The sequence below is a fragment of the Amblyraja radiata genome, chromosome 30, assembly GCF_010909765.2.
Source record: "Amblyraja radiata isolate CabotCenter1 chromosome 30, sAmbRad1.1.pri, whole genome shotgun sequence".
NCBI lineage: Eukaryota > Metazoa > Chordata > Chondrichthyes > Rajiformes > Rajidae > Amblyraja > Amblyraja radiata.
This window is the reverse complement of record NC_045985.1, coordinates 4822939-4846740: the sequence shown is the minus strand read 5'-3', so window position 1 is coordinate 4846740 and position 23802 is coordinate 4822939. Positions and strand designations below refer to the sequence as shown.

At 43.1% G+C, this 23802-nt stretch overlaps 1 protein-coding gene across 1 annotated transcript in view; it reads left to right on the top strand.

Moving 5' to 3' along the window:
• The window catches only part of LOC116989781 (butyrophilin subfamily 1 member A1-like), a 37749-nt gene extending 13947 nt beyond the window's left edge, over positions 1 to 23802 (top strand). The window contains exons 5-8 of the mRNA XM_033047355.1: positions 17300 to 17419; positions 19907 to 19933; positions 21012 to 21038; positions 23109 to 23802. Coding sequence (XP_032903246.1) covers positions 17300 to 17419; positions 19907 to 19933; positions 21012 to 21038; positions 23109 to 23707 — 773 coding nt within the window. The 3' untranslated portion in view covers positions 23708 to 23802. The remainder of the gene's footprint in view (positions 1 to 17299; positions 17420 to 19906; positions 19934 to 21011; positions 21039 to 23108) is intronic.

Here is a 23802-nt window from a genome sequence, read left to right as displayed (position 1 = left end):
AGGATTTACCTCCGGGGTAATTTTGTTTTGCAATCCCCATTGACTCTTTCCACCATCCCAAATGCCTGTGGGTGGTGTACACAGTGAAATTGCTGTTGAATATTACAATGTGCACATTTTTCCTTATTAATAGTGGCAATAAAATGAAGACCATTGTCTGAACTTATGACAGTAGGTAGGCCAAACCTGGGAATAACTTCTCTTAACAACAATGTTACCATAGTTTCAGCAGTATTATTAGTGGTTGGTAGAGCTTCACTCCACCTGCTAAATAAATCTAAAATCACTAAGCAATATTTATAACACTGGGCCCTTGGCATTTCAATAAAATCAATCTGTATGCATTCAAACGATCGTGATGACATTGACGTCACCCCTGAGGGTATCTTAATTGATTTGCCTGGATTATTTTGTTGGCAAATTTTACATTCAGAGGCCTGCCACCACGTTTCCTTTGTTATCCTATCATTCCCTCCTTACCAGCATGAGTAAGACGGGTTAAAATGTATCGAATACACCAACTTGTCCAAGCGGGGTGTGCTGTATCAATGGCACAGCCCTCTTGTTTCCATAGTTATTATTATATATGAGAGGCGTCCCTCTGTAATGTACATACCTCCTTCATGTTTGGCAGGACCGTTCTATTTGCTAGCATCTGTTTACGTGCTGTCACTATGCATTTGGATGTACAGGCTGCCTGTTTGGATACACTATCAGCAACCTATTGCCTTTTGCTATAGGGTCCCCAGCACCAGTGTGTGCAGTACATTTAACAATGGCCAGCTGTTCTGCTAGCATCAATGCCTTAAACAAATTACGCACAAAAAGGCATTCCCATGCTCCCAATCCTGGGGAGCTTTGTAAGGTCAGAACTTCAAGGTATAGGGATGTTACTGACGGAACTGTCAAAGGTAAGGATGCCATTGCTACTGGTAGGGCATAGGGAGGTGGACATCTCCCAAGATTATCTAACTCCTCATCTTCATTACCAAATAGGGTCGTCGTGCCAGACATGAAGTCTCCTCCAGAGGATTTACCAGTACTGGGTTTATTTTTTTACTAATCATCACCTGTTTCTCACCTCCTGTCTGTCTTTTAATTAATTCCTCTTGTTCCTCTGCCCACTGGCATTCTAGTTGCAATACGTTCCATCCTTTCCGAGTGCTATCCTTGTTTCTTAACTCTATCCCCTTCTTACATACAGCATCCATCCAACTTCGAACTCTATACTCTCCTCATGCTTCTTCACTGCGTCTGCGTCCCATGTTTTAATTCCTTTCTTCCATTTCTTTCCTGCCTTCCTTTCCCATATAAATGTCTCTACATTCCATGTTCCTCCTACTGGCCAGGCTTCATCCCCTAACCGTTTGGTCAACTTGTAACTTAACATTCTAAATTTCTTATTATACCTAGGATTCAAATAACACATATGTTGGACTGTTATCCAGAGCATTCCCCATAGATAGATAGAAAGAAAGAGAAAGAGAAAAAGAAAACAGACTTCTTAATTCCGAATCGTTCCAAATATATCAACCAGGCCGACTCGCTACTCGAGACCCCAGTTTCTCAATTTGGCTGACTTTTTAACTCTTTAATATACGACCCAAGTGTCTCAACGAGGCCGACTCGCTAACCGAAACCCCCTTTTCTCAACCTGGCAGACGTCTTATCCCTTAAAATAAGCCCCAGGTGTCTCAACGAAGCAGACCCGCTATCCGGGACCCCCGTTTCTCAACCTGGCAGACTCCTTAACTCTTAAAATAAGCCCCAGGTGTCTCAACGAAGCAGACCCGCTAACCGGGACCCCCGTTTCTCAACCTGGCAGACTTCTTAACTCTTTAATATACAACGCCACTTATTTCTCAATCCGACAACTCTTCGGATGTCTCAATAAGCCAGACGCAAACCTCAACCCCCGTATCTCAACCTGACAAATCACGGATGTCTCAACGAGGCCGATGAGCCCTTAGTAGAGAGAGATAAAAAAAGAAAACAAAGAGAGATAGACAGAGAGAGAGAGAAAGAGAAACTGCTCAAGTCCTTCTTAAAAATATACACAATTCTGTCTTAAAAATACATACACAATTCTGTCTTAAAAATACATACACAATCCCTTCTTTAAAAAAAACATATAAAGCCCAACTGGTCTCACCTTTGTCTGTTTCTAAGAACCTCGGCAGGGAACCAATTCAATGTCTGATGAAGGATCACAGATGTTCCCGGGAGTTTCTAGGGAGTCGGTCTGACAAGGGGGCCGATAGAGCTCAGTTATCTCCCTTCCAATCCCGGCAACCTCTGCAACCTCTTGCACAGTCAGCCGTTGATGTGGTCCCAGCGAGGCCTGCATAACTACGCCAATGAAAAAGCTACTTTCTTAACTACTAAACCAGGTTCGCTTCTTAATAAATAGACACCACACAAACTGTTTGGTAGACCAGTTCAAAACTTTACTTAACATCGGCCGATGGAAGGGAGCGAGAATTCCAGTCAAGTGACCAATACAGACACTTGACCGTCTTCCGTCCCCTTCCTCTGAACAACAGAATTACATTGCCTTAAATAGGGTTTTTTTTGTCCCCTTAGCACATTTCACAGACATTAGTCATGGTCAGAGGTACAGGAAAAGGTTTCCACAGAATGCATCACATCAAAGGCCTTTGTTTACATGTTACAAGATAACATTGGCCATTTGGTTTACGACATTTTATCTTTCTACCTCCCCGGTTTCTCTCTCGTCCTTCATAAACATTGGCCATTTGGATAATGCCATTTTATCTTCACAGAGATCACCCTAGCTCTTTCGCTGCTTCCTCTCTGTCATTTGGTCCCTCATAATAACCGTTTTTGATTGCTTTTTAATGCTTTATGTAAAGCACTTTGAATTGCCTTGTTCCTGAAATGTGCCATATAAATACTTTTGCTTGCTTACTTGCTCATGTTTGGCAGGGAACTGCGGTTTCGGGGTTATGGTTCCAAGGTATCTTTCTTTCTGCAGATGGCTTTCACAACTTTACCCATAACAATAGACAATAGACAAGTTTGCAAGTTATTGGAGTGACCCCATTCGGACCATCGAGTCCACTCCGCCATTCAATCAAGGCTGATCTGTGCCTCCGAATCCCAATTTCCTACCTTAGACAATAGACAATAGGTGCAGGAGGAGGCCATTCTGCCCTTCGAGCCAGCACCGCCATTCAATGTGATCATGGCTGATTATCCACAATCAGTACCCCGTTCCTGCCTTCTCCCCATATCCCCGCTATCTTTAAGAGCTCTATCTAGAAAGCATCCAGAGAACCAGCCTCCACTGCCTTCTGAGGCAGTGAATTCCACAGACTCACAACTCTCTGTGTGAAAACGTTTTTACTCATCTCCATTCTAAATGGCTTACCCCTTATTCTTAAACTGTGTGTGGCCCCTGGTTCTGGACTCCCCCAACATCGGGAACATGTTTCCTGCCTCCAGCGTGTCCAAACCCATTAATAATTCTCCCCATAACCCTTGACACCCGTTCTAATTAAGAATTTGTCTATCTCTGCCTTAAAAATATCCACTGACTTGGCCTCCAAAGCCCTCTGTGGCAATGAGTTCCACAGATTAACTACCCTCTGATGCGAGATGTTCCTGCTCGCTGTGGTGACAGATTTTTATATAATTTCAAGGATTCTTTCATTTAGTCACTGGAGACAGGGGATCAGTGGATAATCGATATGCACTCCCGAGCTCTCCACGAGGCATTCAATGCCGTAGAAAGATGAATCTTCCAAACACAGTCTCTTTACCAGACTGATTCCTGGGATGTCAGGACTTTCATATGAAGAAAGACTGGATAGACTCGGCTTGTACTCGCTAGAATTTAGGAGGTTGAGGGGGGATCTTATAGAAATGTACAAAATTCTTGGACAGGCTAGATGCAGGAAGATTGTTCCCGATGTTGGGGAAGTCCAGAACAAGGGGGTCACACAGTTTAAGGATAAGGGGGAAGTCTTTTAGGACCGAGATGAAAAAATCTTTTTTTACACAGAGAGTGGTGAATCTGTGGAATTCTCTGCCACAGAAGGTAGTTGAGGCCACAGTTCATTGACTATATTTAAGAGGGACTTAGATGTGGCCCTTGTGGCTAAAGGGATCAGGGGGTATGGAGAGAAGGCAGGTACGGGATACTGAGTTGGATGATTAGCCATGATCATATTGAATGGTGGTGCAGGCTCGAAGGGCCGAATGGCCTACTCCTGTGAAAAAGCTACTTTCTTAACTACTAAACCAGGTTCGCTTCTTAATAAACAGACACCACACAAACTGTTTGGTAGACCAGTTCAAAACTTTACTTAACATCGGCCGATGGAAGGGAGCGAGAATTCCAGTCAAGTGACCAATACAGACACTTGACCGTCTTCCGTCCCCTTCCTCTGAACAACAGAATTACATTGCCTTAAATAGGGTTTTTTTGTCCCCTTAGCGCATTTCACAGACATTAGTCATGATCAGAGGTACAGGAAAAGGTTTCCACAGAATGCATCACATCAAAGGCCTTTGTTTACATGTTACAAGATAAATTTGGCCATTTGGTTTACGACATTTTATCTTTCTACTTCCCTGGTTTCACTCTCGTCCTTCATAAACATTGGCCATTTGGATAATGCCATTTTATCTTCACAGAGATCACCCTAGCTCTTTCGCTGCTTCCTCTCTGTCATTTGGTCCCTCATAAACATTGGCCATTTGGTTTATGGCATCTTACTTCACAGATATGACTAGCTGTTTCTCTCTTCCTTTCTCGCCTCCTCCCCCATAACATTGGCCATTTTGTTTACGGCATCTTACTTCAAAGAGATCTAGCTCTTCTCTGCTTGTCACTTGGGAGACAATGTTATGGTATTTATTATCCCACACACTGCAACCTGAGGCAAGCCTAATTTGAGACTAAATATAAGCTGTAAGCTAGCCCAGAAGCCAATTTAATATCTTCTTATATTTTTAACTAAAATTCAGCTTCATCATTCCATCCTTTTATCAAAATTTTGATAACAACTACAGTCCTTGCTGAGTACATACGAAAGACCATAAGCATCTCATCAGACAAATTAATAGTACACTAGTAACACAATCAATTCATAGTGGACAATCGTTCCACAAGTCCCTCCAAACATTTTAAATGGCCACCAACCTCCCCCGAACGTGACACTAAGATACTACCATAGGACAGGAAAAGGATCATAAAAATTGCTCAGCCTTTATTCGGCTTCGCTTGGAACTCCCCGTGTGCTGGTGTAACTGGTTCATGCTTCTCTTGTGTGGCACTGCATTTGCAACATAACAATGCCCTGTCACAAATATACTGTTTCCTAAAAATACACCAGTGCCTTGGTTGTGGCAAAAACAGGTAGATTTAACTGGCCTTTGCAGACCTCTTACTGTCTGTAGTCAGGTTATCTTTGCTGCGCTTGTCATGTTTGACTTCAATCTTGTTTAAAAGGAGGTGTGTACCATCCTTTAAATGTGAGTTAGTCCGCAAGTTTGCCATTCTGAAGAAAGTTCAGTCCATGTGGGCTGGGCCACCCCAGAATAAAGGGAGCATCAATAGCCCATTGTCCTTGTTTCCACAAACTGTTCACAGTCAATCAAATGTATCCAGCGACGATGATCTTCAATCTTTACAGCAGTTCATGTTGTTAGCAACACTTGGTTGTTCTTTTCAATACAGTCTCAATTTTTTCTTGTCCCAGCACCATCATCGTATAGCTTTTATGGCCTTGGTCACTGGTTTCCAGCAAAAAACTCCTCCAACCTGGGAATGTAGATCTGGCAAGACATGGGTTAATTGCCGTCCATACATAATTAGTTAATTGCCCAGGGCCTGTAGGTGGCTTCCCCCCCACTCTCCAGGGGGTGGACGCGGCAGCTTTTCCTTCATTTCCCTCACACAGCCCATGCTACAGCAACATCTTTTTGTTTGGTTGCAACCAGTAATCTTGCTTCATTTGCATTTTAGAAGACAACATCTGTTATCATATCAAAACAATCTTTCCCAAAGAACTCACTCAGAATCAGTAATCAATAATACATTTTCTTTTTCTCTGTAATTTTGACATTTCCAATCTCATTTAACACTTTAATCGGGAAGAGTCTTTTTTTAAAAAACTTGGTTCAAAAGATTTATAATCAACCAACACTTTATCATTCGAGTATAGCTCCGCCCCCCCCATTCATGCCTGTTTCTTAACGGAGCACACCATAAACTGTCCATTTGCATTTTAAAGGACAAACTTCTTAAAGCGACACACAACTTTGCTCATTGCTTCGAATTTCACACATTCCACACACAAAAAACATTGCTTTACAATCAGTACATATACAAAAACATTGTTTTACCAGCAGTATATAATTTCATCTTCAAAGACGTCCCTTTGTAATTTCCCTTTTTCTGACAAGACTTCTGTTTACCAAAATCCTGGTTACCTAACCCTAATTGGACATTGATCCAGATCATGATTAGTCAGACTCCCCTTGACTTTTCAGTCTCCCTAGCTCTTTCCTCATTTCTCCATCAAATTTCCCTTCATCCCCAATTTTTTTATAACATAGTTGCCTGTCAGAAAAAGGATTTACCTCCGGGGTAATTTTGTTTTGCAATCCCCATTGACTCTTTCCACCATCCCAAATGCCTGTGGGTGGTGTACACAGTGAAATTGCTGTTGAATATTACAATGTGCACATTTTTCCTTATTAATAGTGGCAATAAAATGAAGACCATTGTCTGAACTTATGACAGTAGGTAGGCCAAACCTGGGAATAACTTCTCTTAACAACAATGTTACCATAGTTTCAGCAGTATTATTAGTGGTTGGTAGAGCTTCACTCCACCTGCTAAATAAATCTAAAATCACTAAGCAATATTTATAACACTGGGCCCTTGGCATTTCAATAAAATCAATCTGTATGCATTCAAACGATCGTGATGACATTGACGTCACCCCTGAGGGTATCTTAATTGATTTGCCTGGATTATTTTGTTGGCAAATTTTACATTCAGAGGCCTGCCACCACGTTTCCTTTGTTATCCTATCATTCCCTCCTTACCAGCATGAGTAAGACGGGTTAAAATGTATCGAATACACCAACTTGTCCAAGCGGGGTGTGCTGTATCAATGGCACAGCCCTCTTGTTTCCATAGTTATTATTATATATGAGAGGCGTCCCTCTGTAATGTACATACCTCCTTCATGTTTGGCAGGACCGTTCTATTTGCTAGCATCTGTTTACGTGCTGTCACTATGCATTTGGATGTACAGGCTGCCTGTTTGGATACACTATCAGCAACCTATTGCCTTTTGCTATAGGGTCCCCAGCACCAGTGTGTGCAGTACATTTAACAATGGCCAGCTGTTCTGCTAGCATCAATGCCTTAAACAAATTACGCACAAAAAGGCATTCCCATGCTCCCAATCCTGGGGAGCTTTGTAAGGTCAGAACTTCAAGGTATAGGGATGTTACTGACGGAACTGTCAAAGGTAAGGATGCCATTGCTACTGGTAGGGCATAGGGAGGTGGACATCTCCCAAGATTATCTAACTCCTCATCTTCATTACCAAATAGGGTCGTCGTGCCAGACATGAAGTCTCCTCCAGAGGATTTACCAGTACTGGGTTTATTTTTTTACTAATCATCACCTGTTTCTCACCTCCTGTCTGTCTTTTAATTAATTCCTCTTGTTCCTCTGCCCACTGGCATTCTAGTTGCAATACGTTCCATCCTTTCCGAGTGCTATCCTTGTTTCTTAACTCTATCCCCTTCTTACATACAGCATCCATCCAACTTCGAACTCTATACTCTCCTCATGCTTCTTCACTGCGTCTGCGTCCCATGTTTTAATTCCTTTCTTCCATTTCTTTCCTGCCTTCCTTTCCCATATAAATGTCTCTACATTCCATGTTCCTCCTACTGGCCAGGCTTCATCCCCTAACCGTTTGGTCAACTTGTAACTTAACATTCTAAATTTCTTATTATACCTAGGATTCAAATAACACATATGTTGGACTGTTATCCAGAGCATTCCCCATAGATAGATAGAAAGAAAGAGAAAGAGAAAAAGAAAACAGACTTCTTAATTCCGAATCGTTCCAAATATATCAACCAGGCCGACTCGCTACTCGAGACCCCAGTTTCTCAATTTGGCTGACTTTTTAACTCTTTAATATACGACCCAAGTGTCTCAACGAGGCCGACTCGCTAACCGAAACCCCCTTTTCTCAACCTGGCAGACGTCTTATCCCTTAAAATAAGCCCCAGGTGTCTCAACGAAGCAGACCCGCTATCCGGGACCCCCGTTTCTCAACCTGGCAGACTCCTTAACTCTTAAAATAAGCCCCAGGTGTCTCAACGAAGCAGACCCGCTAACCGGGACCCCCGTTTCTCAACCTGGCAGACTTCTTAACTCTTTAATATACAACGCCACTTATTTCTCAATCCGACAACTCTTCGGATGTCTCAATAAGCCAGACGCAAACCTCAACCCCCGTATCTCAACCTGACAAATCACGGATGTCTCAACGAGGCCGATGAGCCCTTAGTAGAGAGAGATAAAAAAAGAAAACAAAGAGAGATAGACAGAGAGAGAGAGAAAGAGAAACTGCTCAAGTCCTTCTTAAAAATATACACAATTCTGTCTTAAAAATACATACACAATTCTGTCTTAAAAATACATACACAATCCCTTCTTTAAAAAAAAACATATAAAGCCCAACTGGTCTCACCTTTGTCTGTTTCTAAGAACCTCGGCAGGGAACCAATTCAATGTCTGATGAAGGATCACAGATGTTCCCGGGAGTTTCTAGGGAGTCGGTCTGACAAGGGGGCCGATAGAGCTCAGTTATCTCCCTTCCAATCCCGGCAACCTCTGCAACCTCTTGCACAGTCAGCCGTTGATGTGGTCCCAGCGAGGCCTGCATAACTACGCCAATGAAAAAGCTACTTTCTTAACTACTAAACCAGGTTCGCTTCTTAATAAATAGACACCACACAAACTGTTTGGTAGACCAGTTCAAAACTTTACTTAACATCGGCCGATGGAAGGGAGCGAGAATTCCAGTCAAGTGACCAATACAGACACTTGACCGTCTTCCGTCCCCTTCCTCTGAACAACAGAATTACATTGCCTTAAATAGGGTTTTTTTGTCCCCTTAGCACATTTCACAGACATTAGTCATGGTCAGAGGTACAGGAAAAGGTTTCCACAGAATGCATCACATCAAAGGCCTTTGTTTACATGTTACAAGATAACATTGGCCATTTGGTTTACGACATTTTATCTTTCTACCTCCCCGGTTTCTCTCTCGTCCTTCATAAACATTGGCCATTTGGATAATGCCATTTTATCTTCACAGAGATCACCCTAGCTCTTTCGCTGCTTCCTCTCTGTCATTTGGTCCCTCATAATAACCGTTTTTGATTGCTTTTTAATGCTTTATGTAAAGCACTTTGAATTGCCTTGTTCCTGAAATGTGCCATATAAATACTTTTGCTTGCTTACTTGCTCATGTTTGGCAGGGAACTGCGGTTTCGGGGTTATGGTTCCAAGGTATCTTTCTTTCTGCAGATGGCTTTCACAACTTTACCCATAACAATAGACAATAGACAAGTTTGCAAGTTATTGGAGTGACCCCATTCGGACCATCGAGTCCACTCCGCCATTCAATCAAGGCTGATCTGTGCCTCCGAATCCCAATTTCCTACCTTAGACAATAGACAATAGGTGCAGGAGGAGGCCATTCTGCCCTTCGAGCCAGCACCGCCATTCAATGTGATCATGGCTGATTATCCACAATCAGTACCCCGTTCCTGCCTTCTCCCCATATCCCCGCTATCTTTAAGAGCTCTATCTAGAAAGCATCCAGAGAACCAGCCTCCACTGCCTTCTGAGGCAGTGAATTCCACAGACTCACAACTCTCTGTGTGAAAACGTTTTTACTCATCTCCATTCTAAATGGCTTACCCCTTATTCTTAAACTGTGTGTGGCCCCTGGTTCTGGACTCCCCCAACATCGGGAACATGTTTCCTGCCTCCAGCGTGTCCAAACCCATTAATAATTCTCCCCATAACCCTTGACACCCGTTCTAATTAAGAATTTGTCTATCTCTGCCTTAAAAATATCCACTGACTTGGCCTCCAAAGCCCTCTGTGGCAATGAGTTCCACAGATTAACTACCCTCTGATGCGAGATGTTCCTGCTCGCTGTGGTGACAGATTTTTATATAATTTCAAGGATTCTTTCATTTAGTCACTGGAGACAGGGGATCAGTGGATAATCGATATGCACTCCCGAGCTCTCCACGAGGCATTCAATGCCGTAGAAAGATGAATCTTCCAAACACAGTCTCTTTACCAGACTGATTCCTGGGATGTCAGGACTTTCATATGAAGAAAGACTGGATAGACTCGGCTTGTACTCGCTAGAATTTAGGAGGTTGAGGGGGGATCTTATAGAAATGTACAAAATTCTTGGACAGGCTAGATGCAGGAAGATTGTTCCCGATGTTGGGGAAGTCCAGAACAAGGGGGTCACACAGTTTAAGGATAAGGGGGAAGTCTTTTAGGACCGAGATGAAAAAATCTTTTTTTACACAGAGAGTGGTGAATCTGTGGAATTCTCTGCCACAGAAGGTAGTTGAGGCCACAGTTCATTGACTATATTTAAGAGGGACTTAGATGTGGCCCTTGTGGCTAAAGGGATCAGGGGGTATGGAGAGAAGGCAGGTACGGGATACTGAGTTGGATGATTAGCCATGATCATATTGAATGGTGGTGCAGGCTCGAAGGGCCGAATGGCCTACTCCTGTGAAAAAGCTACTTTCTTAACTACTAAACCAGGTTCGCTTCTTAATAAATAGACACCACACAAACTGTTTGGTAGACCAGTTCAAAACTTTACTTAACATCGGCCGATGGAAGGGAGCGAGAATTCCAGTCAAGTGACCAATACAGACACTTGACCGTCTTCCGTCCCCTTCCTCTGAACAACAGAATTACATTGCCTTAAATAGGGTTTTTTTGTCCCCTTAGCGCATTTCACAGACATTAGTCATGGTCAGAGGTACAGGAAAAGGTTTCCACAGAATGCATCACATCAAAGGCCTTTGTTTACATGTTACAAGATAACATTGGCCATTTGGTTTACGACATTTTATCTTTCTACTTCCCTGGTTTCACTCTCGTCCTTCATAAACATTGACCATTTGGATAATGCCATTTTATCTTCACAGAGATCACCCTAGCTCTTTCGCTGCTTCCTCTCTGTCATTTGGTCCCTCATAAACATTGGCCATTTGGTTTATGGCATCTTACTTCACAGATATGACTAGCTGTTTCTCTCTTCCTTTCTCGCCTCCTCCCCCATAACATTGGCCATTTTGTTTACGGCATCTTACTTCAAAGAGATCTAGCTCTTCTCTGCTTGTCACTTGGGAGACAATGTTATGGTATTTATTATCCCACACACTGCAACCTGAGGCAAGCCTAATTTGAGACTAAATATAAGCTGTAAGCTAGCCCAGAAGCCAATTTAATATCTTCTTATATTTTTAACTAAAATTCAGCTTCATCATTCCATCCTTTTATCAAAATTTTGATAACAACTACAGTCCTTGCTGAGTACATACGAAAGACCATAAGCATCTCATCAGACAAATTAATAGTACACTAGTAACACAATCAATTCATAGTGGACAATCGTTCCACAAGTCCCTCCAAACATTTTAAATGGCCACCAACCTCCCCCGAACGTGACACTAAGATACTACCATAGGACAGGAAAAGGATCATAAAAATTGCTCAGCCTTTATTCGGCTTCGCTTGGAACTCCCCGTGTGCTGGTGTAACTGGTTCATGCTTCTCTTGTGTGGCACTGCATTTGCAACATAACAATGCCCTGTCACAAATATACTGTTTCCTAAAAATACACCAGTGCCTTGGTTGTGGCAAAAACAGGTAGATTTAACTGGCCTTTGCAGACCTCTTACTGTCTGTAGTCAGGTTATCTTTGCTGCGCTTGTCATGTTTGACTTCAATCTTGTTTAAAAGGAGGTGTGTACCATCCTTTAAATGTGAGTTAGTCCGCAAGTTTGCCATTCTGAAGAAAGTTCAGTCCATGTGGGCTGGGCCACCCCAGAATAAAGGGAGCATCAATAGCCCATTGTCCTTGTTTCCACAAACTGTTCACAGTCAATCAAATGTATCCAGCGACGATGATCTTCAATCTTTACAGCAGTTCATGTTGTTAGCAACACTTGGTTGTTCTTTTCAATACAGTCTCAATTTTTTCTTGTCCCAGCACCATCATCGTATAGCTTTTATGGCCTTGGTCACTGGTTTCCAGCAAAAACTCCTCCAACCTGGGAATGTAGATCTGGCAAGACATGGGTTAATTGCCGTCCATACATAATTAGTTAATTGCCCAGGGCCTGTAGGTGGCTTCCCCCCCACTCTCCAGGTGGTGGACGCGGCAGCTTTTCCTTCATTTCCCTCACACAGCCCATGCTACAGCAACATCTTTTTGTTTGCTTGCAACCAGTAATCTTGCTTCATTTGCATTTTAAAAGACAACATCTGTTATCATATCAAAACAATCTTTCCCAAAAGAACTCACTCAGAATCAGTAATCAATAATACATTTTCTTTTTCTCTGTAATTTTGACATTTCCAATCTCATTTAACACTTTAATCGGGAAGAGTCTTTTTTTTAAAAACTTGGTTCAAAAGATTTATAATCAACCAACACTTTATCATTCGAGTATAGCTCCGCCCCCCCCATTCATGCCTGTTTCTTAACGGAGCACACCATAAACTGTCCATTTGCATTTTAAAGGACAAACTTCTTAAAGCGACACACAACTTTGCTCATTGCTTCGAATTTCACACATTCCACATACAAAAAACATTGCTTTACAATCAGTACATATACAAAAACATTGTTTTACCAGCAGTATATAATTTCATCTTCAAAGACGTCTCTTTGTAATTTCCCTTTTTCTGACAAGACTTCTGTTTACCAAAATCCTGGTTACCTAACCCTAATTGGACATTGATCCAGATCATGATTAGTCAGACTCCCCTTGACTTTTCAGTCTCCCTAGCTCTTTCCTCATTTCTCCATCAAATTTCCCTTCATCCCCAATTTTTTTATAACATAGTTGCCTGTCAGAAAAAGGATTTACCTCCGGGGTAATTTTGTTTTGCAATCCCCATTGACTCTTTCCACCATCCCAGATGCCTGTGGGTGGTGTACATAGTGAAATTGCTGTTGAATATTACAATGTGCACATTTTTCCTTATTAATAGTGGCAATAAAATGAAGACCATTGTCTGAACTTATGACAGTAGGTAGGCCAAACCTGGGAATAACTTCTCTTAACAACAATGTTACCATAGTTTCAGCAGTATTATTAGTGGTTGGTAGAGCTTCACTCCACCTGCTAAATAAATCTAAAATCACTAAGCAATATTTATAACACTGGGCCCTTGGCATTTCAATAAAATCAATCTGTATGCATTCAAACGATCGTGATGACATTGACGTCACCCCTGAGGGTATCTTAATTGATTTGCCTGGATTAATTTGTTGGCAAATTTTACATTCAGAGGCCTGCCACCACGTTTCCTTTGTTATCCTATCATTCCCTCCTTACCAGCATGAGTAAGACGGGTTAAAATGTATCGAATACACCAACTTGTCCAAGCGGGGTGTGCTGTATCAATGGCACAGCCCTCTTGTTTCCATAGTTATTATTATATATGAGAGGCGTCCCTCTGTAATGTACATACCTCCTTCATGTTTGGCAGGACCGTTCTATTTGCTAGCATCTGTTTACGTGCTGTCACTAAGCATTTTGATGTACAGGCTGCCTGTTTGGATACACTATCAGCAACCTATTGCCTTTTGCTATAGGGTCCCCAGCACCAGTGTGTGCAGTACATTTAACAATGGCCAGCTGTTCTGGTAGCATCAATGCCTTAAACAAATTACGCACAAAAAGGCATTCCCATGCTCCCAATCCTGGGGAGCTTTGTAAGGTCAGAACTTCAAGGTATAGGGATGTTACTGACGGAACTGTCAAAGGTAAGGATGCCATTGCTACTGGTAGGGCATAGGGAGGTGGACATCTCCCAAGATTATCTAACTCCTCATCTTCATTACCAAATAGGGTCGTCGTGCCAGACATGAAGTCTCCTCCAGAGGATTTACCAGTACTGGGTTTATTTTTTTACTAACCATCACCTGTTTCTCACCTCCTGTCTGTCTTTTAATTATTTCCTCTTGTTCCTCTGCCCACTGGCATTCTAGTTGCAATACGTTCCATCCTTTCCGAGTGCTATCCTTGTTTCTTAACTCTATCCCCTTCTTACATACAGTATCCATCCAACTTCGAACTCTATACTCTCCTCATGCTTCTTCACTGCGTCTGCGTCCCATGTTTTAATACCTTTCTTCCATTTCTTTCCTGCCTTCCTTTCCCATATAAATGTCTCTACATTCCATGTTCCCCCTACTGGCCAGGCTTCATCCCCTAACCGTTTGGTCAACTTGTAACTTAACATTCTAAATTTCTTATTATACCTAGGATTCAAATAACACATATGTTGGACTGTTATCCAGAGCATTCCCCATAGATAGATAGAAAGAAAGAGAAAGAGAAAAAGAAAACAGACTTCTTAATTCCGAATCGTTCCAAATATATCAACCAGGCCGACTCGCTACTCGAGACCCCAGTTTCTCAATTTGGCTGACTTTTTAACTCTTTAATATACGACCCAAGTGTCTCAACGAGGCCGACTCGCTAACCGAGACCCCCTTTTCTCAACCTGGCAGACGTCTTATCCCTTAAAATAAGCCCCAGGTGTCTCAACGAAGCAGACCCACTATCCGGGACCCCCGTTTCTCAACCTGGCAGACTTCTTAACTCTTTAATATACAACGCCACTTATTTCTCAATCCGACAACTCTTCGGATGTCTCAATAAGCCAGACGCAAACCTCAACCCCCGTATCTCAACCTGACAAATCACGGATGTCTCAACGAGGCCGATGAGCCCTTAGTAGAGAGAGATAAAAAAAGAAAACAAAGAGAGATAGACAGAGAGAGAGAGAAAGAGAAACTGCTCAAGTCCTTCTTAAAAATATACACAATTCCTTCTTAAAAATACATACACAATTCTGTCTTAAAAATACATACACAATTCTGTCTTAAAAATACATACACAATCCCTTCTTTAAAAAAAACCATATAAAGCCCAACTGGTCTCACCTTTGTCTGTTTCTAAGAACCTCGGCAGGGAACCAATTCAATGTCTGATGAAGGATCACAGATGTTCCCGGGAGTTTCTAGGGAGTCGGTCTGACAAGGGGGCCGATAGAGCTCAGTTATCTCCCTTCCAATCCCGGCAACCTCTGCAACCTCTTGCACAGTCAGCCGTTGATGTGGTCCCAGCGAGGCCTGCATAACTACGCCAATGAAAAAGCTACTTTCTTAACTACAAAACCAGGTTCGCTTCTTAATAAATAGACACCACATAAACTGTTTGGTAGACCAGTTCAAAACTTTACTTAACATCGGCCGATGGAAGGGAGCGAGAATTCCAGTCAAGTGACCAATACAGACACTTGACCGTCTTCCGTCCCCTTCCTCTGAACAACAGAATTACATTGCCTTAAATAGGGTTTTTTTGTCCCCTTAGCACATTTCACAGACATTAGTCATGGTCAGAGGTACAGGAAAAGGTTTCCACAGAATGCATCACATCAAAGGCCTTTGTTTACATGTTACAAGATAACATTGGCCATTTGGTTTACGACATTTTATCTTTCTACCTCCCCGGTTTCTCTCTCGTCCTTCATAAACATTGGCCATTTGGATAATGCCATTTTATCTTCACAGAGATCACCCTAGCTCTTTCGCTGCTTCCTCTCTGTCATTTGGTCCCTCATAAACATTGGCCATTTGGTTTATGGCATCTTACTTCACAGATATGACTAGCTGTTTCTCTCTTCCTTTCTCGCCTCCTCCCCCATAACATTGGCCATTTTGTTTACGGCATCTTACTTCAAAGAGATCTAGCTCTTCTCTGCTTGTCACTTGGGAGACAATGTTATGGTATTTATTATCCCACACACTGCAACCTGAGGCAAGCCTAATTTGAGACTAAATATAAGCTGTAAGCTAGCCCAGAAGCCAATTTAATATCTTCTTATATTTTTAACTAAAATTCAGCTTCATCACCTGCACCTATTTTTCTATGTTTTCTATGTTTCTATGTTTTTCATTAATAGTTTATTTATTATAGTAATAAATACAGTAAGATATTCGTCCAAGCTTCTTCTTGTGTAAGTGCATTTTAATGTGGTCATACTCGTGCATGGTCAAAAGCTGTGACCTCTCCCCCATGCTTCTTCAAACTAAACTAACTTCTAGCGAGTCCGCGCGAGAATCCCGACCACAAACACGCCTCAGACTACGTATAAATCCCACCCACATAATTACAGGCAGATAAAATTTAAAGGTAGCTGGTAATGGCTATCACATACTGAGTTAAGCTAAATGGGTACTACACTCGTATCCTTTCTAAAAGAGCGCCCTTTAAATCTGAGGCTATGACCTCTGGTCCTAGACTCTCCCGTTAGTGGAAACATCCTTTCCACATTCACTTAATCTTTGCCTTTCATAGATAGACACCAAGTGCCAGACACCAAGTGAGACAGGCAGCATCTCTGGAGAAAAGGAATAGGTGACGTTTCGGGTCCGAACCCTTCTTCACACTGGGGGAAAAAAGGTTGCAGTGTGAGGAAGGGTTCCATCCTGAAACCTCACCGATTCCTTTTCTACAGAGATGCTGCCTGACCTGCTGAGTAACTCCAGCATTTTATGTCTATCTTCGGTAGAAGCCAGCATCTGTTCAAGTTCAAGAGTTCAAGAGAGTTTATTGTCATGTGTCCCTGTATAGGACAATGAAATTCTTGCTTTGCTTTAGCACACAGAACATAGTAGGCATGAATACAGAACAGATCAGTGTGTCCATATATCATTGTATAAATATATACACACATGAATAAATAAACTGATAAAGTGCAAATAAACAGATTATGGGCTATTAATGTTCAGAGTTTGTCCGAGCCGAGTGTGCATTTCTTTCCTACATATTCTCTATACTCATTACTCTGACTGAAGGCCAAAGCCTTTTTGACAACCTTATCTACCTGAGAAGCCACTATCAGGGAACTATGTGCTTGATTCTTTATAATTGTATTTTGCAGGTGTTTTTTTCCCCAAGACCAACATATGGATGGTCGTTTTCTCGTTAGTTTTTATTCTCGTCATCATTGTGATCATTTGTCAAATATTTCACCACAGGAAAAAACATCAAAAGGTTAAAGGTAGGTACAAAAAAAACCCCAAAACAGTTGAGCAAAATTTCACGAAAGAGTGTAAAATCCTGTAAGCAAAGTCTATCGGTTGAAGATAGACACAAAGTACTGGAGTAACTCAGCGGGACAGGCAGCATCTCTGGGGAGAATGGTGACGTTTTGGTTCGAGACCCTTCTTCGGACTTCTTCAATTGGAAACTATGTGTTATTGGAAATGTTCTACACATTAGAATTTGTGCCTGATCAACATTTCTATTCGGAGTAGGAAAGAAAAAGGGTCTCGACTCCTTTTCCTTTTCTCCAGAGATGCTGCCTGACCCGCTGAGTTACTCCAGCTTTTTGTGTCGAACATTTCTATTGAACTCCATATAAATTGAGATTCGGAACACCAAAAATTAGTTGATAAATGGGATTCACCGACACCATGTATAAAATCATGAGAGGAATAGATCGCGTAGATGCACAGAATCTCTTGCCCAGAGTAGGGGAATGGTGCAACAGGGGACTGATTGGGGATGATCAGCCCTGATCACATTAAATAGCGGTGCTGGCTTGAAGGGCCGAATGGCCTGTTCCTGCACCTATTGAACCAATAGGTTCAAGGTGAAGGGGAAAAGATTTAATAGGAATCTGAGGGGTGGCATTTTCACACAAAGGGTGGTGGGTGTATGGAACTAGCTACCAGAGGAGGTAATTGAGGCTGGGACTATCCCAACGTTAAATAAACAGTTAGACAGGTACATGGATAGGACAGGTTTGGAAAAACATTCTTGCAATTGAGGGGGTGCAGCGTAGGGTAGTGTCTCTGGCACAGTGGTGTGCAATGTTGGAGCCCCACAGGGAACGGTTCTGGCCCCGTTCCTCTTCACCCTGTATACAGCAGACTTTAACTATAAGTCTGACACATGCCACGTACAGAAATATTCAGATGATAAGGAACGGGCAGGAGGAGGAATACAGGAACTTGACCAGTTCCTTTTGTGCCTGGATTGAAGAGAACTGTCTCATCCTGAACACAACTAAGACTAAAGAGATGGTGGTTAACTTTGGCAGGTCCAAGCTCCCCCTTCAGCCGGTCAACGTTGCAGGGGCTGACATTGAGGTGGTGCAGGCATATAAATACCTTGGAGTGCACCTTGATAACAAACTGGACTGGTCTGTCAACTCTGACTCCCTCTACAAAAAAGGCCAGAGCAGACTCTTTTTCCTCAGAAGGCTCAAATCCTTCAATGTGTGTAATGAAATGCTGCACATGTTTTACAACACTGTGGTTGCAAATGTTATTTTCTACGCTGTTGTCTGCTGGGGCAACAGCATTAGTGCAAAAAACAACAAGATGCTGGTCAAACTGGTTAAACGAGCTAGCTCAGTGCTGGAGGGGAGAGTAGACTCTGGGATGGATGTGCTTGAGAGGCGTATGAGGCACAAGGTGCAGGTCATCCTGAAGAACCCCGGGCATCCCCTCCATGTAATTCTGGAGAGTCAAAAGAGCACTCGGAACAACAACCGGCTCCTCTCCCTGCCCTGTAGAACGGAGCGGTTCAGGAGATCCTTCACCCCTGCAGCCATTAGATTTTATAATTCGGACCGCTAGGCTGTAGGGGGATGCATTTTGCAATTTTTAATTTTTAACTGTTAATTATTGGTCTTTTTAAGTATTTATTGCTCTCAGGTAGTGTCCACATTGTATTCTATGTATTTTCTGTCTGCGTTCATTTTGAATCTGTGGGTTTGTTGGTTGGGGGCTTCTGGACATCTGAATTTCCCTGAGGGGATCAATAAAGTATTTATTATTATTATTATTATTATTAGATTTACTGTCATATGTTGATAGAATGGAGCGACTGGGCTTGTATACACTGGAATTTAGAAGGGTGAGAGGGTATCTTATTGAAACATATAAGATTTTCAAGGGATTGGACATGCTGGAGGCAGGAAACATGTTGGGGGAGTCCAGAACCAGAGTCCACAGTTTAAGAATAAGGGGTAGGCCATTTAGAATGGAGAAGAGCAACAACTTTTTCACCCAAATATTTGTGAATCGGTGGAATTCTCTGCCTCAGAAGGCAGTGGAGGCTCATGCTTTCAATAGAGAGTTTGATAGATCTCTTAAAGATAGCGGAGTCAAGGGATATGGGGAGAAGGCAGGAACGGGGTACTGATTGGGGATGATCAGCCATGATCACATTGAATGGCGGTGCTGGCTCGAAGGACTGAATGGCCTCCTCCTGCACCTATTGTCTATTGTTATGGGGAGAAGGCAGGAAAATGAGGATGGGAGGGGAAAATAGGACAGCCATGACTGAATGGCAGAATAGACCTGATGGGCCGAAATGGTCTAATTCTGCTCCTATAACATATAAACATCAATTTATGAACACAATTACCCCTCACCCCCCCCCCCCCGCCTATGGTCAGTCGTAATGAGTGTTTCCAGTATGTGGCATTAGCTGTAGAATCTCTCTCACTAACATAACCTTATGTTCTTGATTTCAGAACTGACGTTGTTTTGCAAATTGGAAGGTGAGAAGCTTCGGAATTGAATCCATTTTTACAATCCCTGACTCGTTAAAAAATAGAATTTTAAATGCATAGACAGACCTCAATTTTTGGCACGGATATGATTGCCTAATATTTATGTTATTTATTTATTGTATTAATAATAAGGGGTAAACCATTTAGAACGGAGATGAGGAAACACTTTTTCACACAGAGAGTTGTGAGTCTGTGGAATTCTCTGCCTCAGAGGGTGGTGGAGGCCGGTTCTCTGGATGCTTTCAAGAGAGAGATAGATAGAGCTCTTAAAGGTAGCGGAGTCGGGGGATATGGGGAGAAGGCAGGAACGGGGTATTGATTGTGCATGATCAGCCAAAATCACATCGAATGGCGGTGCTGGCTCGAAGGGTCGAATCTAGCTCTCTCTTGAAAGTATCCAGAGAACCGGCCTCCACCGCCCTCTGAGGCAGAGAATGCCACAGACTATGTTATTGAGGGAGTGCAGTGTAGGTTTACAAGGTTAATTCCCGGGATGGCGGGACTGTCATATGCTGAGAGAATGGAGCAGCTGGGCTTGTACTCTCTGGAGTTTAGAAGGATGAGAGGGCATCTCATTGAAACATATAAGATTGTTAAGAGTTTGGACACGCTAGAGGTAGGAAACATGTTCCTGATGTTGGGGGTGTCTAGAACCAGGGGCCACAGTAAGATTAAGGGGTAAGCCATTTAGAACGTTGACGAGGAAACACTATTTCTCACAGAGAGTGGTGAGTCTGTGGAATTTTCTGCCTCAGATGGCGGTGGAGGCAGGTTCTCTGGATGCTTTCAAGAGAGCTCTTAAAAATAGCGGAGTCAGGGGATATGGGGAGAAGGCAGGAACGGGGTACTGATTGGGGATGATCAGCCATGATCACATTGAATGGCTCGAAGGACCGAATGGCCTACTCCTGCACCTATTGTCTATTGTCTATTGTCAAACCCTTAATAATCTTATATGTTTCAATAAGATACCCTCTCATCCTTCTAAACTCCAGTGTAGACAAGCCTATGACAAGAAAACACTCTTGACTCTAGACTAATTTTAAACTTTTATTTTTCTTTACAGGTTATCAAGAACAGAAAATAAACGAAGGTAAATAGAGAACTGAAATGTAATCCAACTGACAACACCGTTATTTATCTATAGGTTTTTATAGTCATATAGATTTGCACTGTGTGGAACCAGGCCCTTTGGCCCAACTTGCCCAACGTGTCCCATCTACACTAGTCCCCCTTGCCTGCATTTGCCCCATTTCCCTCTGAACCTGTCCTATCCATGTACCTGTCCAATTTCTTCTTAAAACGTTGCACTAGTTCCAGCCTCAACTACCTCCTCCGACACCTCATTCCATACACCCACCACCCTTTGTGTGAAAACGTTGCCATTCACATTTAAATAAAATCTTTCCCCCTTCACGTTGAACCTTAGCCCTCGGGTTCTTTATTCCCCTACTCTGGCCAAGAGACTCTGTGCGACTGTCTACCTGATAAGTTGAAATGAGAGTGTGGTCAGTGTTGTGTAGGTCTCTGAAGATGCCAGCCGCCTTTTTCAGGCAGTAACTCCTTTTACTTTAGTTTAGTTTTGTCGGCCTAAGTCCACCTGAACCTACCTGATCTCCCGGCTGCGAAACACTGTAATTCTCCTTCCCATACCCACTCAGACCTTTCTGTCCTTGGCCTCCTCCATGGTCAGACTGAGGCCAAATACAAATTGGAGGAACAGCATTTCATATTTCGCGTGGGCAGCTTACAGCCCAGTGGTATGAATATTGATTTTTCTCACGTCAGGTAGCCCCGGCATTCCCTCTCTCTCCATCCCTCCCCCACCCACTCGTTTTCACCGTACAAACAGCCAGCAATGGCCTGTTTCCTATGTCATTGTTACTTTTTTGCATATAGACAACAAACAATAGGTGCAGGAGTAGGCCAGTCGGCCCTTCGAGCCAGCACCGCCATTCACTGTGATCACGGCTGATCATCCCCAATCAGTACCCCGTTCCTGCCTTCTCCCCATATCCCCTGACTCCGCTATCTTTAAGAGCCCTATCTAGCTCTCTCTTGAAAGTATCCAGAGAATCGGCCTCCACCAGAGAATTCCACAGACTCACAACTCTCTGTGTGAAAAAGTGTTTCCTCGTCTCCGTTCTAAATGGCTTACCCCTTATTCTTAAACTGTGGCCCCTGGTTCTGGACTCCCCCCAACATTGGGAACATGTTTCCTGCCTCTAGCGTCTCCAAGCCCTTAATAATCTTATATGTTTCAATAAGATACCCGCTCATCCTTCTAAACTCCAGAGTGTACAAGCCCAACTGCTCCATTCTCTCAGCATATGACAGTCCCGCCATCCCGGGAATTAACCTTGTAAACCTACGCTGCACTCCCTCAATAGCAAGAATGTCCTTCCTCAAATTAGGGGACCAAAACTGCACACAATACTCCAGGTGTGGTCTCACTAGGGCCCTGTACAACTGCAGAAGGACCTCTTTGCTCCTATACTCAACCTCTTTTTATGAAGGCCAACATGCCATTCGCTTTCTTTACTGCCTGCTGTACCCGCATGCTTAAGGTTACATTGCAGAAATTTGGGAAATATCCAACTACTTTGAAATTAGAAACCCCATAGGTAGAGAGAGAAAAAAAAATAGTATTAAATTTCCAGCTCCACTGCCATTAAAACCAATAAGAGCTTACTCACTACTTTAATGGCAATGCCTTCTTTATGTATAGGAAAAAATATATAAATATAGAAACATAGACAATAGGTGCAGGGGGAGGCCATTCAGCCCTTCGAGCCAGCACCACCATTCATTGTGATCATGGCTGATCGTCCCCAAACAATAACCCGTGCCTGCCTTCTCCCCATATCCCTTGACTCAACTTGCCCCGAGACCTCTATCTAACTCTCTCTTAAATCCATCCAGCGACTTGGCCTCCACTGCCCTCTGTGGCAGGGCATTCCACAAATTCACAACTCTCTGGGTGAAAAAGTTTTTTCTCTCCTCAGTCTTAAATGACCTCCCCTTGATCTGAATAAATATCTGAATAAATTAAGTAATTCACCCTTCATTCACCCCTCGAGTTTCATTCACCATAAAATAATTTCATTCGCCCCTTGGGTGAACCATTCACCAGTTTAAGAACTTTCTGCTTTCTTCCCCCTAGTTTCCGTGACCCTGGACGAGAAAACAGCGCACCCAAAGCTGGAGTTGAAAAATCTCAATCGTATGCGGCTGACCGACAGCGAACAGACCCGAAAGGAGAGCGGGGACTGCTTTAAAGATCTGGAATCGGTGCTGGGGTCGAACTCATTCAGTGGGGGACGACATTACTGGGTGGTGGAGGTGGCCATGAATCGGGACTGGAGCCTGGGAGTGGTCTCCGAGTCGGCCGAGAGGAGAGAGAAGGTGGAGATGCTGCCGGAGAATAAATTCTGGACCATCCAACGCCTTGAGTCTGACTGTTACACCAACGACGCCACTCGCTCCATCCTCGACGCCAAACCCACCCCCGAGAAGGTGGGAGTTTACCTCAGTTACGAGTCCGGGAGGGTCTCGTTCTACAACGTGGCCACCAAGTCCCATCTCCACTCCTTCACCGGGAATAAATTCGAGGAGAAACTTTATCCCTTCCTCCACAGCCGAGACGTCGACAAGTGGGTGAAGGTTTCCGCTTGTTGCGTTCTGGATCTGTACAAGGAGCCTCAATCCCGGGCGTCGGGCAAGAGGAGGTTTCGGAAGCTGTGCGTTGGTTCACCCTACTGACAGCCGGTGAACGGGTCGCATTTCATCCCAAATATCGCCCTGAAAAATATTGAGAAACCTCTTTGACTCTTTGAGTGTTATGGGCCTGTCCCGCT